This window comes from Hippoglossus stenolepis, chromosome 7, assembly GCF_022539355.2.
Source record: "Hippoglossus stenolepis isolate QCI-W04-F060 chromosome 7, HSTE1.2, whole genome shotgun sequence".
NCBI classification, from domain to species: Eukaryota; Metazoa; Chordata; class Actinopteri; order Pleuronectiformes; family Pleuronectidae; genus Hippoglossus; species Hippoglossus stenolepis.
In genome coordinates, this window is record NC_061489.1 from 17641066 (window position 1) to 17658579 (window position 17514).

The 17514-nt window shown below is 40.3% G+C and overlaps 3 protein-coding genes across 12 annotated transcripts in view; all 3 read left to right on the forward strand.

Moving 5' to 3' along the window:
- mbnl3 (muscleblind-like splicing regulator 3) overlaps positions 1–7083 on the forward strand; it is a 30649-nt gene extending 23566 nt beyond the window's left edge. For 5 of the 10 annotated variants that reach the window (XM_035160810.2, XM_035160816.2, XM_035160819.2 and 2 more), the window contains one exon: positions 511–7083. In XM_035160810.2, coding sequence (XP_035016701.1) covers positions 511–653 — 143 coding nt within the window. In that variant the 3' untranslated portion in view covers positions 654–7083. The remainder of the gene's footprint in view (positions 1–510) is intronic. The other 5 variants (XM_035160814.2, XM_035160817.2, XM_035160815.2 and 2 more) reach the window with 3 other exon arrangements.
- Positions 7084–8433: 1350 nt separating this feature from the next.
- Positions 8434–12475, forward strand: rap2c (RAP2C, member of RAS oncogene family). The gene is made up of 3 exons (XM_035160820.2): positions 8434–9327; positions 10103–10388; positions 11240–12475. Exons 1-2 carry the CDS (start codon positions 9055–9057, stop codon positions 10379–10381), a joined length of 552 nt encoding a protein of 183 aa, XP_035016711.1. The 5' UTR covers positions 8434–9054; the 3' UTR covers positions 10382–10388; positions 11240–12475.
- A 2090-nt stretch (positions 12476–14565) lies between these two features.
- zgc:92907 (uncharacterized protein LOC436733 homolog) lies at positions 14566–16777 on the forward strand. The gene is made up of 4 exons (XM_035162318.2): positions 14566–14764; positions 15387–15549; positions 16280–16418; positions 16525–16777. Exons 1-4 carry the CDS (start codon positions 14684–14686, stop codon positions 16634–16636), a joined length of 495 nt encoding a protein of 164 aa, XP_035018209.1. The 5' UTR covers positions 14566–14683; the 3' UTR covers positions 16637–16777.
- The last annotated feature ends 737 nt before the right edge of the window (positions 16778–17514 follow it).

Sequence of the window (17514 nt, forward strand, 5' to 3'; positions counted from 1 at the left end):
AATATACAGTGATAGGTCACTTTGTCCTTATTACATTGTATTTACATTATATCCTTTGCACAGACCGTTGTGATGTTGAAACAATGTATTCGGTTAACATTTATTTTTAGTATTATACACCATTTAAAATAAAGTTCATCTTTCCACAGGTTGGCACTTTACAGAGCATTTAAACCTTTTTAAAGATGAAGGTCTTGATGTTTCCTCTCTGAATAAAGACAAAATCATCATCGTAATAATCTCACATCATTCTTTAAATGATACAAAATAGCACATAATGTTTTCTGCTGGCTTCTTCAGTCGACCAGCGATCCATGAAAACATCCTCGGTGCCGACTTGACGGTTTGCTTTGGTCATGATATTAATAACGAATATGTTTAGGCTGAACATTTAAATACTGGCTTTACATCATAAATTTGTTCATACTAACTTCAGCGTATAGAATAATCTCCTGACGGTCATGTAAAGATGTTTGTGTCCCTCCCTGCCCTCTCTCTCTCCCTTTCCAGTAGAAACCTCAGAGCTTCTGACCTCTGATCCAGTGGAGCTCCAGTGCGTTCCCATGGAAACCCATTTCTGTCCCGTCCCCAAACTGCTGATGGCAGCTCCAGTGGCGCTAAACTCAGTAAGCCTTTCCCGAAACACCAATTAAAGTCCCTGAAACATGCAGCAGTACCGGGGGCGGCCATCTTTCTGAATGCAGCGAACACGTGCCTCGCCCCCACACTGCACACGACTGAGTGGCAATGTGACACTTCTTATGTTCTGACAGTAGGAAAGCTGCGATGGTTCACGCAACACAAGCCCGGACATACTACTGTTGCTTTAAAGCAGCCATCCTGATGCATACTGACTTGACCAGGCAGAGCAATAGAGCTCCCTCGTTGTTACAGCCATACATGCCCACACCTTAAACGTGCAGCAGACGTGTGCACACAAACACACACACACACACACATACACTTGTAAGACTAAAAAGCCCTTTATGGGTTGAAGCCATGAACATGTGGCGACCCAACACATTTGACTGTTCCAAAGTATGAAACTCTGAAAAGTTGATTCTGGAAAAATTCAGACGGTTCAAGCATCTCGTGTGAAACGGCCGCTGGTCTGCAACCAGTACAGTTTGTCATAACGAAGGAGTGTTTCATGTCATGTCATGTTTACGTTTCAAGATGGCTACAAATGTGACACTGGTGTGAGTCGTTGTTCATTTGTTTGTGCCTTTTGGTTTTTATCAGCTCAGCTGCAGAGGAGACGTAGTTTCCCACAAGATACACTGAAATACACAAATACACTGAAAGATGTTATTATTGCCAATCAAAGGCAAAATATGTCGTTAAAAAAAAATCTGTATCAACCTATAGTCCCTCTTAATTCCTCCAGTAATTACGGTGATCACCACTTTGAATTGTTTTATAAATATTAAGTATGATTTGAATCAGCGTTTCATAGTCAGTATCTGGTGCTTACTGGATAATGGCAGCAAGTGTTATTTTTCTTTTTACTTCCTTTTATTTAAAAGTCCTTAAAAAAAACTATAAATTACATAACATTTCTGGATCTAAGACACAAACTGCCTTAAAGCAGCTGAGGTGGTGTTCGCTATGTGGAAGCCTGTCTCGGTATAACTCTGAAAGTTTCACATCAGACAGCTCAACTCGCTATTACTCTTGAATTTGAGTGAATTCTCTGGACTCGGTCAGTGGTTGTGTCCTGTCAGTAATTGTCTAATGATTGAAATACGGTTTGTTTGTCCTTTTTTCACCGTGATTTCACATCCAAACATGGTGTAAAAAAAAAAAGACAATCTACAAACGCAGTCAATTTCACCTTCTGTTAAAGCTACGAGCCTTGGACTTAAATCCGGATTCCCTGAAATAGAAACAAAGTTATATTTATGAGGGTCAGATCTGAGACGTTTTAATTGGTACTTCGTAAACTTTTAAACCTGATGTCAGAGGAGGAAGCTGGATCTGTTTCCTGATGTTGTGCCTAGTCTGTGTGCCAAGTGGTGGTATATGCAAGGTGATGCCCCCATTCAATGCAATACCTGAATAACTCCTCCTAATGAACGTCTCCCCTCGTCAGTGCGGATATGTATTTTAAACGGGCAGTTTGTCTAATGTAAGTGTCTCCTCTCATGTGGCTCTTGGATCGAATGAGCGGCACAAGATTTTTATGTTTCACGGCTCTTCAGGGAGAAAGCTTAGAACTTGAAAATATCCTGTCTGACTTTAAATTGTGTCGTCTTTTCTACTGATGTGTCCTGTTCGTCTTAAGTCGCCAGACTCTAAATATTACAGCGACAGTTAGTAACCAGGACTGAGTTGTGGCGAAGTTAGAAGATGGAGGAATGAGAAGGAAATCACCCCTTTGAAAAAAGACATTTACGAACCAGTTGGATTTCTGGTTTTCAAATGCCTGTGATGAATTGCTCTGATGGCATGTGAAATTAAACATAACGGCTTCGGGAACTGGGCTGAAATAACTTTTATCCAAATTCAAACGTGCCTCTTTAAAGTCTCCTCAAACCACTGCTGTCAATACACTGTAGGAACAGACCAGTGCTCAAAGATAGATGTGTTATTTGGTACATTATTATTACGGTGAATCATATCTGTACTAGTTTCTTCTCTGAGACAGCTGTGCTGTCCTATTGTTAATGTAAAGTAAATAAATCAGTGTATTGTGTGCATTGTAAAGTGTGTTGAGACAATGAATCGCCGAATTGGTTTGTTGTAAATGCTGCAGATAATTTCCCACTGAACATCATTAATTTAAAGATAATGTCATTGTGTCGTGAATGTATCTAAAGCAAAAACTATTCATGCTCCTCTAAAAGACAGGCATGTTGAAATGTAATGATTCACTATATATAGGCTATTTCTTAGGTCACAAAGGTACCATGCTGATAGTGTGTAAAGACATATAAAGTATGTGTATTGTTCTATAGATTTATATTTAATGTCAGTGGGTGATGTGACTACTTTTAGAAATATCTTTCACTCTCAGAAAAGGTAGAGCTGAATTGTGCTTTTTGAAGTACCAATGTAAACCATACAGGTAAATTACAGTACCAGTCAGTTTTTGTACCCCAACTGTGGAAAATACCCAAAGTGCCCAAAATGCACCAATTAACAATGATGTAACCGTTGGGCAAATTTGACACAATTAGCATGTTACTCTTTTTTTCCTGCAGTATTTTGACCTTTTCTCGTGGTTTGGATCGGACAGTTCTCCTCTGTGCTGCGGCCCTTGTTTAGGGAATAAGGAAGTGTAGACAGACCAGCCAGTGGGAGATGCTCGTGCAGCAACAGGGACGTAATCATTCACTGGCTTCACATCTGTATCAATTATGTTCAATGAGGCAAGTTGGAACCCTTGATAATAACAATATCCCTTCTGTCTATCTATGAGGAAATCAATACTGCTCTCCTGTTCATGAGTTTTATTTGATTAGCTTAGCACAAACCTGGAGGCAGGGGGAAACAACTAGGCTGGAATCGTTGCGTCTTTCGTTAATTTCGTAGTATTGCGTTCTTTAACTATTTCTTGACCAACAACCAGGCAAAGTGCACAATCTGGAATCTCTTGAAAACATCAATACGAAGAATTGTGACCGTGATGGACATTTTTATCAGTTACAAAATCAAACACTAACTATATATAAGTTTTCTAAACGGCTTCAAACCCAGTCTGGCATTTCTGTTTCACACTTTCTTGTTATTTATTGACCAACATTCTACATCGTTGCAGATCAATGTAAAGTGTAAAAATCTCTGCAATGAACTAAAGCATTGTTTTCCCTTGTTTCCAGTCTTTATGGTTCTAACTTCAAAATACCAAACAGACATGAGAGTGATATTAATCTACTCATCTAATTCTACGAAAAGAAGGTGAATATGTGTAGTATTTATTTAAACATTTACATTTCATCCACATGTGGATCACATTCCACTGGACAACAGGTGTCACAGGAATAGCGATACAACATGATATAAATGTGTTTACAAATTGCATTCTCAAATAGATTTTAAATTCCATTATTAAATGTTGAATTTAATAACCTATTTTTTAAATGATATATGTTTATTGACTATGTTATATTTTGTCATTTGAACTATTGATTGATGGATAAACATTTCATTTGTAGAATTTTTATATAATAATAAATTGACTTGCAAAGAAGATTCATGAATGCATATTTTTATTGCACAGCTGATGTTTTAACTCTTTTTCTGTGACACGTGTTGTCCTCCATATAAAAGCAGTACCTAGCCTGTTATATGTCTGGTACCATACATCTGTAAAATACTTTTTGTCACAGACATATACTGTACTTCTCCTTTAACTCTGTATTCGAGGGTTTAGCAGCTAATTTTAGTGAAAAACTTTCTCTCCTGCTCATGAAATTGAGGATTAGAATGTCCCCAAAAATTATCTCAATCTTGCGGTTTTGAGAGTTTAGATTTGTCCAGCCAAGAAAGCCCCTCCTTCTAGCCTTTATCTCATCCCCCCCCTTCACATAATTTTGCCTTGACTGAAAAAAAAAACGAATACTTGATGAATAAGTTGTGGCCCTTGAGGGCTTCGAACTTTGAAGTACATTAAGACGTATGTATTGATGCACAAGAGTGTGTTAGTTAGTGGATCTGCAGTGTGGCATGAGAAACATTTTACTTCTTTCCTTTCTCTAATTCTCATGTACATGATTTTCTCAAATGCAAAAGGATCTGATCACTGGGTGCAGTGACCAGATCCTTTAGCATGTGGACAATTAATTCAGCCTACTATTGTTTCCTAGGGCACAAACAAAGGGCCTTATTTCTTGATCACTGTATAAAGATATGATAGCTGTGTATCAAAATGACTTGTATTAATGGTAAGTTAAGCTTTTTTTTTTTTTTAAATCTAACTTAAAACAAAAACACAGCATGAAATAAAAAAAAAACTCATTTATACATAGTTAATAGTTTGTGTAGACCAACAAGAAAAAATATACAATGTGAAAATCATTTGTATACAATGATGGAGTCATTGTAAACGGTAATAGTTGTGGTTGCTATGGCAACAAAATGACAACATGGCTACCTTTCTATTATCCTAATTGTGAATTTTTTCACATTAATTGAAATAACGTACACCACTAACTTATTCAAGAAGGGAATGTCTAATTAGTTTGTCTTGTTATTGCGACGTGATGAAATATTTTATATGGAAATCTTCGTAATATCCAAAGGTCCTTAGGGGAGATCAGGTGTTTATTTTGTTGTATTAATTTGACCTTAATTGTTTTCTCTTTTTTGTTATTCTTGAACATGTTATTTTTGAGAAATAAGAATGGACTTAAACACCTTTCTGTCAGGGAGGTGAAGAGGCTTTTGGACTAAGTGAAAGATCTTCATCTTTTTCTGTCAAATCAAACTAATCGGTTCACTTCCTGCCTGCAGCGTGGACGGCTCTCCTCTCTTTGCGGAGGTTTGAGGTTTTATCAGTGAATTCTGTTTCAGTTTCGGCCCAGAACGTGGTCCAGAAGTCTCTTCCTGCCCAGCTGTGCTGGGTGATGACGATCCTTACTGAGGTGTATCTGAATGTGTGATGTTCACCTTGTTTGCACTTATGTACATAACTATGTCAAAATACTCAAAATTTATTTTGAATAAATATAGAGAAAAGAGTTGATTAAAAAAATCTAATCAGTGTATTGTTAATGATATGTCTATCATTTTATTACAGTATAAAAAGATCACTTTGAGGGATCTGCCCTTTGTTTGTTTGTTTGCTGGAGCCCTGTTCTAATCCAAGCATGACGTTGCCTCGCTCTAAACCATGAATGGGCTGCGGGTTTAAAAAGCTTTTTTCAGTTCGTTTCTGGTTCAAACCTGACATCCAACAATAGAGATGGATTAGAAGAAACAGTCCCTCTGGAATAATTACAACAAACTAATACTAACACCTGGTTGTTATATGCTCATCGTGATGACACAAATGCAGGCTCTTTCCTCTAAAGCAAAATAAAGCACAGGGTAGCTTCACCTGAAAACAGCTGGGAAACAAGAGGAGCAGATATGAGATCAGACTCTAGAGAGAGATGAACATGAGATGTGTTTTAAATCCACTTTCATTTCTGTCATTTTGTGAAATGGGTTATTGTTTTCCCCCTTGTTGTCATTATCCAAAACAACAATAAATCTGAATTCTCCTGCGGATTTACGTCACAATCGCAAACAACCTGTTTTTGCGATGTTATTCTTGGAGCAGCAGCGTCCTTGCGTAACTCTGTTCCTGCAGATTTAGACATTCACTGCTCTCCAATTGCTCTCAAAGCCAGCGATTTTGTTGCCATGGCACTTGTCCTAGCGGTGGACAGACTGAGTCATCCTGGTGAATCGGTTCACAGCCCCTCGGACTGTTGTTGAATATTGACTTTTAAGTGTCTGTTCACAGAGACGGCTCTCTGTACGACGTGTACCCAAACCTCACCAAAGGTTCTCTGCTGTGACTAACCAGCAGCCATCATCACTGCAGTGCCAACGTACAGTATGGGGGAGAAGTACATGTGGAGTGGTCTTGACATACTGTGGGTTTCCAGTCACCAATAAGGGAATACGATTGTGATTTTATTTTGAAATGTATTTATTGTTATTTCAAAGGTTCAGTTGTAATTGTGCCTTTATTGTGCAAACTGTAGTTTTCCTTTTACGTTTGAATTGACTTGAAACATCACAAGTGTTGACTATGTGTAAAACGTTTTTGTAATCTGTTGGTGAGTCGCAATCACATTGGGTACAGTCGCAGACTGAATGGCAACCCCTGGAAGGTGAAGAGGGCCAAAGACTGTTCAGGACTAAGCCATATGAAAAACTCTCTCTGACACTCTAGGACAGACTTGAAGGTGACGGCCGTTTCTATCGCTTCTCTCTCCTTTTTTCTTTTTTTTGCTTGTGGTGCTTGTATGTGCTGCTGTGCTACATGCCAATTTGATTTGCAGTGTATCGCTATTAAGAGTAAGTTACTGTGCCTATGATGAGTTCTGCGATTTCTGTTTGACCTTTAATAAAAACATAATTGTGATCCTCCCTCAGTGTGTGTTGTTGTTTATTATCTTTATGTGTTACCTTTAAAGAGACTTTTGCGTGACTTGATATTTTTTTATGAACAATGTTTGAAGTCTAATAAACAGTGTCCATATATTATCAGTTAACAGTGTTTAGATTATGACCTTAACAAATCCCACCACACAAACAAAAATGGTTTTATTTGTCAGAAATAATTGTATGTAATTGGGAATAATTGAATATTATCAATTTCAAATTGGGATTTTTAAGAATAATTGGGTTGAAAAACACCTGCCTCTCTGATTCAAAATCTCAGTTATTCCTGTTGGTTGAATAATTTATTTGAAAGACTACAGTAATCCCAACTAAGTGTGGGGGCCAGAGCAAAGCTTCACAGTTACTCCAATAGGTTAAGAAAAGAGTCTCTAATCTGCAGGATTTCTTGAATTTGTTGTACCCCCTTCACTCCTAATGACCCCAAAACCACCAATACAAGTCCGCAAATGTTGATTGAGTGCATCTCCCAAACATTTGCACATCCCACAATAACTTAATTCTTGAATTAAGGTACTAAAAGGTACAATGCACGGTAGATTTATTGTGGCAGATATAGTTCAAAGCTAATTTTCATTTGTAGCCTTTCTTTGGAGTGGTCTGCTGGGGCAGCAGCATTTCAACTGTTGACAGGAAGAGACTGGATAGACTGCTTAAGAGGGCCAGCTCGGTCTTGGGATACCCCCTTGACCCATGTGGAGGTGGTGGGACAGAGAAGGCTGATGGTGAGGCTGTCTTCTCTGATAGACAACCAGTCCCACCCCCTGCAGGACACCATCACAGCACTGGGCAGCTCCCTCAGCGACAGACTGATTCACCCTATTTGTCTGAAGGAGAGGTATTGCAGGCCTTTCCTTTCTGCAGCAGTGAGACAGTAAAACCAGCTCTGCTCCCAGTAGAACTACAGGCAACCATTATCTACTGCACTTACTCTAGATCAACTCTCTTAACTGTGCAATATCCATCTGTCTGTGCTATACAATGGTTCTTGTGCAATCCATTCACTGCACATATTTTTCTTGTTTTTACACTGTATAGATTAGTTATATTAAAAAGACATAAATGCAATCAGTACAAGAAGACAGACTCGTACTAATGCTGACCACAGAATCATTGCCTCAGTAAGAATCCCTCAACCAATCATTTGTAATTTCTAACCTATTATTCTTAAACTCTTATTCTTGATTTATATTTGTTGCAACGTTTGTTTTTTTTTAATGCATCCACGTGTACTACAGCACACCTGCTTGTAGAGCTCTCCCACTGTTTACCCAGAAGTATTTATATAGAATGTATATAAGGGCTTTTCTTCTGAAATACGGCCTCAGCGGAAGTCTTGTCCTGGTTAGCGGAAGTCAGGCTGTTAGCTTCAGGGAACCCGCTGCGAGAAGAAGAAGCGTCTCTTTCTGTAATCAAAGCCGCTCAGAGTCCAACACACGCCGGTACAGCAACGAACACCAGCCGATGGACCCTCGGATCTCCGCACTGAATCTGCGGGTCGTCTGTCGATAACGCGCCCCTTGTGCCGAGGCGCCGGGCCGGAACCAGAACCAGGCCCGGGCGGACGCACGGACATAGCCAGCGCCGGCGGGGTGCTCTGCGTGCGGGAGTCGACATGTTGTCTTTCCGGGACGTGTAATGTGTTTCTTGCTGTCTGTGTCTGGGCAGCAAGTCCCCGGTGGTCGGTGCAGAGGCTTGGGCATGGGACAGCGAGCTAGCTTCGCCGCCAGCTAACACCGGACGTCAACTTTTACTCGCTACCAGAATGCGCGGCGGACCCCGGGTGTAGCGGTGACCGAGGAGGGCTTATTTCACACCGTGTCGCGTCTGTCACTTCGCTCCTTCGCTTCTCCCAAGGCCTGATCGATGTGTCCGGATCGAGTGCAGCCGTGTCGCTAAGTCGTTAGCTGCTAAGTTAGCCTGCCTCCGCCGACCCAAATGAAAGAGTACAAAGTTGTCGTGCTGGGCAGCGGCGGCGTCGGCAAGTCCGCGCTGACCGTCCAGTTCGTCACCGGCACCTTCATCGAGAAATACGACCCCACCATCGAGGACTTCTACCGCAAGGAGATCGAGGTGGACTCGTCTCCCTCCGTGCTGGAGATCCTGGACACGGCGGGGACCGAGCAGTTCGCCTCCATGAGAGATCTGTACATAAAGAACGGACAGGGCTTCATCCTGGTCTACAGCCTGGTCAACCAGCAGTCATTCCAGGTACGAGTGTGTCTGTGTGTGTGTGCAGGGTCACTTCATGTGAACACACACGTGGAAACGGACACAATCGAACACAATCCACGTTTGATTCCACTATTCAAAATCATGGTGAAAAATGCAAAAACCAAATTTATTGACTGTATAATATGTTGCTACCAACAATTAAAATATTACAGAATTCTGAAATGGAAATATGAGTTTCCCAGGTGTCATGTTTTATCCAACCAGCAACCCCAGCACTTTGTATTTGCTGTCAGTGCACAGTACTGTTAAAGCTGCATGTCGTCGTCACACTTGTGGAACTGGAAGAACCAAATGTTTGGAAATTGTTTAAATACATCACAGAACCATTTAATCGTCATATTGTTGCAACTCAACAATACAGACAATAGTGCTGCATTAATCCTGGGATAACACACAGGATGATGTTGTAAACTGTCAATCAAAAACCATTATGCGTGCGTGTGTGTGCGTGTGTGTAACTGTAGAGAAGAAAATGCCTCTTAACTGGAAAGTAAGTCTAACGGATCAATCAGTGCTTTAATCATCACAGGTCTGCAAAATATATTCTTTGAAGTGCTTCTTTGCAAAGTGTTGAGGGGAAGGGAAATCAATCAACTGTGTATATTCACCTCTTTACTTATACTTTGTTCTTCACTTTTACACAGTTTATTTTCTAATTGGAAATTGAATGTTGCTTGATGCTGGGTCATTCAAATTTTTTTACCTTTATCGATAGCCCAGAGAAACTACATTTTCCCTCTTCATTTTTTAGGACATCAGACCGATGCGGGACCAAATAGTGCGAGTGAAGCGCTTCGAGAAGGTGCCGCTGATCCTGGTTGGGAACAAAGTCGACCTGGAGTCTGAGCGCGAGGTCGCCGGGACAGACGGTCGAGCCCTGGCTCAAGAGTGGGGCTGCCCCTTCATTGAAACCTCGGCTAAGAGCAAGACCATGGTGGACGAGCTGTTCGCAGAGATCGTGCGACAGATGAATTACTCCACGCTGCCGGAGAAGCAGGAACAGTGCTGCACAGCCTGCGTGGTACAGTGAGGAAGAGGTACGAGCAGAACCGTTCACATCCTCTTTCCTAAAGTCAGATTTGCACTAGAGCTGTTTGATGTTGGACCAGACTTACTTTTAAACAGTTAATGTCATCGTTACGACCAATTCTTCCTTCCTGTGTTTTTTCCTGTTTATCGCCCACTTTCAGGCTGCAGTCAACAACTTGGGAGGGGGGAGGGGGGTTGTAGCATGACTCACTGGATTCATTTGACTTACTTGACATTGCATGTTCTGTGATGTGACGACTGCTTCTAACACTGCGCATGTTCATGTCAGGATGACGATGCTGAAACAGTTTATTCTGCAGCCCCTATTAATACTTGGGCAGCTTCTTCTGCAAACTCACAAGAGCAGCACAGTTGGCCACTCGCTAAATTTACAAAATGTGATAAAATGTCCTTGCAGCGGCTGCGTAGAAATGGTTCACGAGCTGAGGAGAAATGTGACGACTGTGTGGCATTTCAGTGCCGTAGAGGATAGATTGGTTTGGAAGTGCGAACGACGAGTGGGTGGTGCCGCTTCGTGCAAAACCGTTGCTTTGGTTTGTTATCATTAGATTGCAGAAAGTATGCGGCATGAAGAACACAACTGTCTGACCAGCTCAGGAAAAACAAGCCCAAAGAGCAGAGACTGATGAAGCAGACGGTCCTGCAAACCATACAAAGAGGAAAATGTAACATCCTGAGAAAGAAATTATGTTCCAAAACAGGAAGTTCACTTGAGATTCTGTGCGAGATGCTGCTTGTTCTAACCACTGCCAACACATATGCCACTTTTAGTCATGTTTAAATCTGCTGAATTATTTACCTGGTTTGTATTTTCTCTTCTCTTTATATTTTTTTTTAGAGCTGCATCATTTGTCTGGATCACCACAAACTTTTTGATGAACCGTGGGATGACCTGACTTTGGCCCCTCTGACAAAAACTTACCACAGCCGGTAAAGTTTCCGCTCATGGTGGTTTCTGACAGCCCGTCACAGAGCATCTGACAGGAAAGACGTCAGCCCTATTTTTGATATCACGACAGTTGGAAGACATTTCTGCTGCAACCTTAATGGCCTTTGCAATGACCCGGGATGGAGTCAGGCCGACAGACTTGGCCATCTGTGAAGAATTCTCTCTCTTTTCCAACATTTTAGTCAGAAGTATCCCAGAAATAATAAGCAAGGGTGTTTGTGAGGTTGCAGCTTCTTTTTAAAGCTGCTTTAATCACTATTATATACTTTATTATTACTTGTATTATGTCTCAAGTTTGGAAGTTGACAAAGTATTTCATAATATTGAAACATTTTGACTTTTAAGCATGCATACTCTGAACAGTTTGCTGCCCAGGTGTACTGCTCGCTTTACTTAAATCTTGTCTGGACTAGTTCTTCTAATGGACACAAACGACAGCCGTATGTGTAATGAGTCCTTTAACTTTGGGAAGCCTGGACAGGATGTTCAGCTTTGTGGATTAACCGGTCACTTTATCCACCAGTCCACTCTGCTGCCCTGTGGTTTTAAATTCACCATTTTTACTGTCGCCGTAGCCTGAAGCAGCTAAACTCATCGGAAAATGTGCATGCTCAAAATTGAAAATGTTCTACTAAATCAACGTGGCGTGATGAGGAAGAGCCATTTAGCTGTTTCTAGCCTGAACTGTCCGTCTCTCTACAAGGCATGAATCACGTGGACGCAGGTCTTCCATTCTCAGTTTTCTCGAGGAGTCTCTGCAGGAGAATGATTTTGGAAACGACCAAAGTAAGCTCCCATTGCATATTTGTGTTTGACTAAATGACGTGTGTTGCTTTAAATCCAGGAGACGCCGATTTCTTGTCATTAAATAACTCCTGCTGCAATGTGGTTTGATAAAAGTTCCGGCACAGTAAATCAGATTTAACTTTGTATTTTTCTTTTTCTTACAGTAACCTATTTATTAAAAAGTAATGACATGGGTAGCCAGTTTTAAACTTTTAATTTTTTTTACTAGTTTTTGCTTTTTGTGACTTTCCACAATTTATGGTATATTTGTTTTTTGTCTTTTTTCTTTTTCATTTTAAAGCTGAGAATTTAACAGAGCCTTAAATAATTTCTGTTGCACCCTGGTCTCATGCTTCTTTTTTGTTTCCTCAAAGTTAATTTAACAGCTGTCATTGTGTGGTAATAAACATGCTGGCCTTTCGGCTGTTGTCATGGGACAAAGTTACAGTATTGTCAGTCGCTGATGTTAGTTTTCACCCTGACTACGTCGATCTGATCATTTAAGCGGCTGAATCAAATTGAGCCAAATTCAGTTTTGTTATTTCTGTTTTAAGTAAGGAATCCGAACACTTGCTGGTTCCAGCTCCTCAAATATTCAGAACTTGTGCTTTTCTCCCTGACGTATATGATTATGAACTGAACGTCTTCGGGTTTCGAACTCTGAAGGACAAAAAAAGATGTTTAGAGACGTTACCTTGAGTTCTGAGCAACCATGAGAGGAATTTTAATTTACCCTTAGACCTTTTATTTACTATATCAACAAATCAAGGAAATAATTGGCCAATTATTCGATAATGTAAGTAGACCTTCCTGCAGCTGCATCAACAAGACCTTGCTTCTATGAAAGATAAAAAAAACCTTGTGGTAAGTTAAAGTGCACGTTCTGGTTTGATGGGGGGTTTTCTTTCAGCGGTCTTAAAACTATGCACCTCCAGCTTTTCCTTTATCTGTTTCCAAGAAAGTGTGACAGGGAGGGAAGGCAGATACAGTAATTACAGTAAAAGAATTTCTTCATGTTTTGTTTTACTAATAACCTGAAAACAAGATTCACCCAAATCAACAGGAGACATGGCAGTTTGAACTAAAGTTTAGTGTTCGAGAGAACCGGTTCCCCTCAAAAGCTCAATGTCCACACATTGAAAGTTTTTGTTTGGTGTAATTGTTCTTCCTATACATATTTTAATGTCTAAATTCCTTTTTGTCCACAAAACAAAATGACATTGAAAGATAAACTGGGGAACTGCTGAAGCCTCATATTTGCCTTAATAAAACTTTAGGATACATCTTTAAGCCAATAGAAGGCTGTGATTTCAACCTCTGTCACTTATTAAAATCTCAACAAGAAGTGATTTACAGCTTCCAGTATTGACAGCAGAAACGAGCTGTGATCAGGAACTCTTTCAGTAAGCATTTGGACAAATATTGTTTTAAGACGGGCTTTAAAAATGTGAACTTATCCTTAAAGCATTTGTACATAAAATGCGTGACGGCTCACTGTTTTATCTCTGATAGAAAATCATTTAACCACATGAAGTTAAAGACATTTTTACTCAAGTTGAAAATACCACCACACGTTTCACTTCCTCATTGCTCTATTTGTGTTTGTCATGCACCAGTGTGGCCGAGCGCTGCTGTCGGTGTCTGCAATTTGCAAGTCCCACATGGTGCTGCTGTCGTTTTCACATCCCGTGGAGCAAACATCTGGTTCTTCTTCCCGTCAGGTGGAGCTGCTTAGTGTTCAATGAGCCTGTGCATCCTTCCCTGAGCTGCAGCAGCCACTGTGTATGTGTGTGTGCATGTCTTTGTCCACAAAACACCACAGACTGGTTTACTCTCAGTTGCCTGTGTACACACTGTGTAAGCCTAAAGGGATAATTCACTCATATCATCACTATGCCGATGGAGGGGAAATCACTTTTGGAGTTTCAGGGGTAAATAGTGTTGCAGCCAAAACCAATACAATTGACAATTGGATGACACCACAGGGGCGGTATAGAGGCATTTTATGGTATTTTTCTCGATTTTATGTACGTTCGAAGAAGTGGTCACCAGTTACATCAATTGTATTGGATTTGGCTGCAACGCTGTTCAACCCTGAAACTCAAAGTGTTTTGTGGACTGAAACACTTCACCCACCCCTCCATCGGCAAAGTGGTGAGGAGATAATGAGTGAATTTTCAGTTTTGGGTGAACTCTTCTTTGATTCTGCAAGTTACAACCAAACTCTCATCTCACACAAAAGCACGATCAACAACAAGACACAAAGTCTTGTGTTAATGTTGTAGCTCGGGGGGATTTTCTCTCTTTCCCAGTGTTTACTGTTCAGCAGCAGTGACAAACTGGTATTTCTCCACGCTGCAGCCTCAGTGTGTACAAGGGTAGTTAAACCTCCGGGCCTGCAGGTGGCAGCACGGTGTATTCGAACAGCCGGACTGTGGCGTGAAGCGGAAGCGCTTGTCAGCTCAGTAGGATGCTGGAGGATCTGTGAGAAGAGGCTGCGACTTGTTTACATAAAGTTTGAAGACGGGCAGTTTTCAGCGAGCCGCCATGAAGACCGTGTTTGTTACTGTCGGCACCACGAGCTTCGATGAGCTGATAGAAAACATCACGTCCTCAGAGAGTGTCCAGGTGAGAGACAGTCACTCCACCTGTTCATGAGGGTGGTGGTGTGTCATGTTTATGATGGGATGTAAGTAAAGAAACAACTATTTTATAGTAAGTGTATTTTCTTACTTAATGTAGAGTGTCTTCTAAACACACAAGCTGGAAGGTAAAATATGGATCCACGTTTTCGCAAAAATATACGTGTCACTGTTCAACCTTTTCGTTTGATTAGACTTTGTTTACTTACCCGAACACACCCGTATGATTATTCTGTGTTGACATTAATGTTGGAAGTACATTTACTCTTCCTCAGTACAAATTTGAGGTACTTGCACTTCTATTCAATGTTTCTGCTATTTCCTCTTTGGTCACATTTTATTGTAAAGAGTTTCAATTCTAGACATTTATGAAATATAATGGATCATTGTATATAATGACAGATATTTTTTTTTTCATCAAGATCCATACATTTTTCTCTGAGAAATCGATGAAAATTTAAAAATACCCAGTCCCACATTTGGTGTGGTATCAGTGTACACGCACATGAGAAATGAAGGAGCTACCGGGTTTTAGAACGAGCTTTTCTCTTATCAAAGGATGAACATGTGATTATTTTTATAATGAGGAAATGTTCCTCTCCCCACAGGCTTTAAAGGCTCGTGGATATGAGTGTTTGGTTCTTCAGGTTGGAAGGGGATCTCTCCTTCCAGCTGCTGACAGCTGTCCTCTCATCAGACTGGAGGCTTTTCGATTCAAAGACTCTATAGTGGAGGACATGAAGCGGGCTGACCTTGTCATCAGCCACGCAGGTGAGAAAACAAAATCTAAAACCTTGAGCATCTGCTACTTACTCCTCTGAAAACAATGCACTCAGGGTTGAGCCTGTCAGCAGTAAATGGAGAATACACAAGAGTTTATGCTGTTAAATGAGTCAAAATACTCTATAGTATTAGGTTTTAAAATAATAACAATGAATTATAACAGTCTTGTGCCAAAACAGTTCATTTCCTACTGCAGATGCAGCTCTTTGTGAGCAGTGCACAAACATTCAACAGAAGAGTGATTGACTGATTATTTGTGGCAGAAAGATACAAAATGAAAGAATCGGATGTGGCAGAGAATTTTAATTTTTTAATTTAACAACAATACAGTTGTTCTGACACAATGTAAGTTGTAGGACACAACTATCAGTTTACATAATTTAACAATCAGTATTCTAGATGAAGTGATACATTTGTATAGTGTAACCCTGCACATGAATGTGTAGCGGGTCTGACTCTGACCACGCTTCCCTGTAACTATAGCTTTGAAGAAACAAGAAAATGTTCCCTGCCTCTGTCATAGATCAACATTACTACAAACAAAAGACCTTTTTTAAATCCTTTATTAACGCAAAACATGAAATCTCTTTTGTTGTTGTTGCAAATATCAGTATTAATCTCAAAGTTTGATATTTCAGTGAAAAACAGTAGAAACCAGCTGCTGCATTAACACAGACTGACATTGTTGTGAATAAAGATTTTGTGTTTCTCTCCTCAGGGGCAGGAAGTTGTTTGGAGGCGCTCGGTGCAGGAAAACCTTTGCTCGTCGTCGTTAATGACAAACTGATGAACAACCACCAACTGGAGCTGGCCCAGCAGCTGCACTTGGACTCCCACCTGTTGTACTGCACATGCAGGTATGTGAGCCACACAGTCCTGCTTCAGTTTATCAGTTTATGCACACAGGGTTTATTCAGCAAAACAAAAGTAACAAACTTTTGTTCTCCTTGATAAATGTTTCAGCACGCTGACAGAAACGCTGACGACCATGGATCTCTCTGTTCTTCAGCCCTTCTTACCCGGGCGGACAAAAAACTTTGCAAACTTTCTAGACAAAGCTCTCGGTGTTCAGTGAAATTTTACAGCACTGGTTGTTTTTAGTTTTTTTTGTATGATGATTTTCTGAATATCATGTCGTAGTTAATGTGACACTGCTGAACTTTAAAATATTTTCGATTTCTGAATGTAATAAATTATAATAATATCTAATTTAAAATCATGTAGTATGTTGTGAATTAGTTCTTTGTATTTATTCAAATTTTTGTTTTTAAACATTTACATACAGGAAAAGGAAAAGACATTTACCAGCCTGAAGACTTTCAGTGAAGTAATTTGGTTCAGAGATTTGTAGACAGCAAAGAACTTTGAGATGTAACAGAGGCAGCATTGGTTAAAAAACTGTCAACCTTAATCTACAAGCGTCAGGTTTTATCTGTGATTCTCATCCTTATTAGTGCACATGGTTAACTGGTAACTTTTTTTCAGTCAAAGTCAAGCTGTTTGTCAAGTCAAACAGCTGGTTTGTAAATCTAGAGATGGAAAATGTATCCTTAATGTCAACCTCTAATTTTAGACAAAACAACTTATGGCATCTGTTTTATGAAGCTGGTTCCAGCTTTAGTCTTAGTGGCATGAAAGTAAAGCAGTGTTGTTATTGTACTTACTGTACATGTAGCTCTGTAAATGTTTATCTGAGGTCATAGTGACCTTATTGTAAATAGACTGTATTTATATAGTGTCTTATCAGTCTTATCGACCACTCAAAGTGCTTTACAGTACAAGTCATATTCACTTTTCTATCACACACACACCATTCATACACTGCTGACACAGCCATCGGGTTTACTTTAGGGTTCAGTATCTTGCCCAAGGACACGCTAGAATGCTGGAGAAGCTGGGGATCAAACCATCAACCCTCTGGTTAGTGGACACCTCTCTACTCCCTTTGGCAGC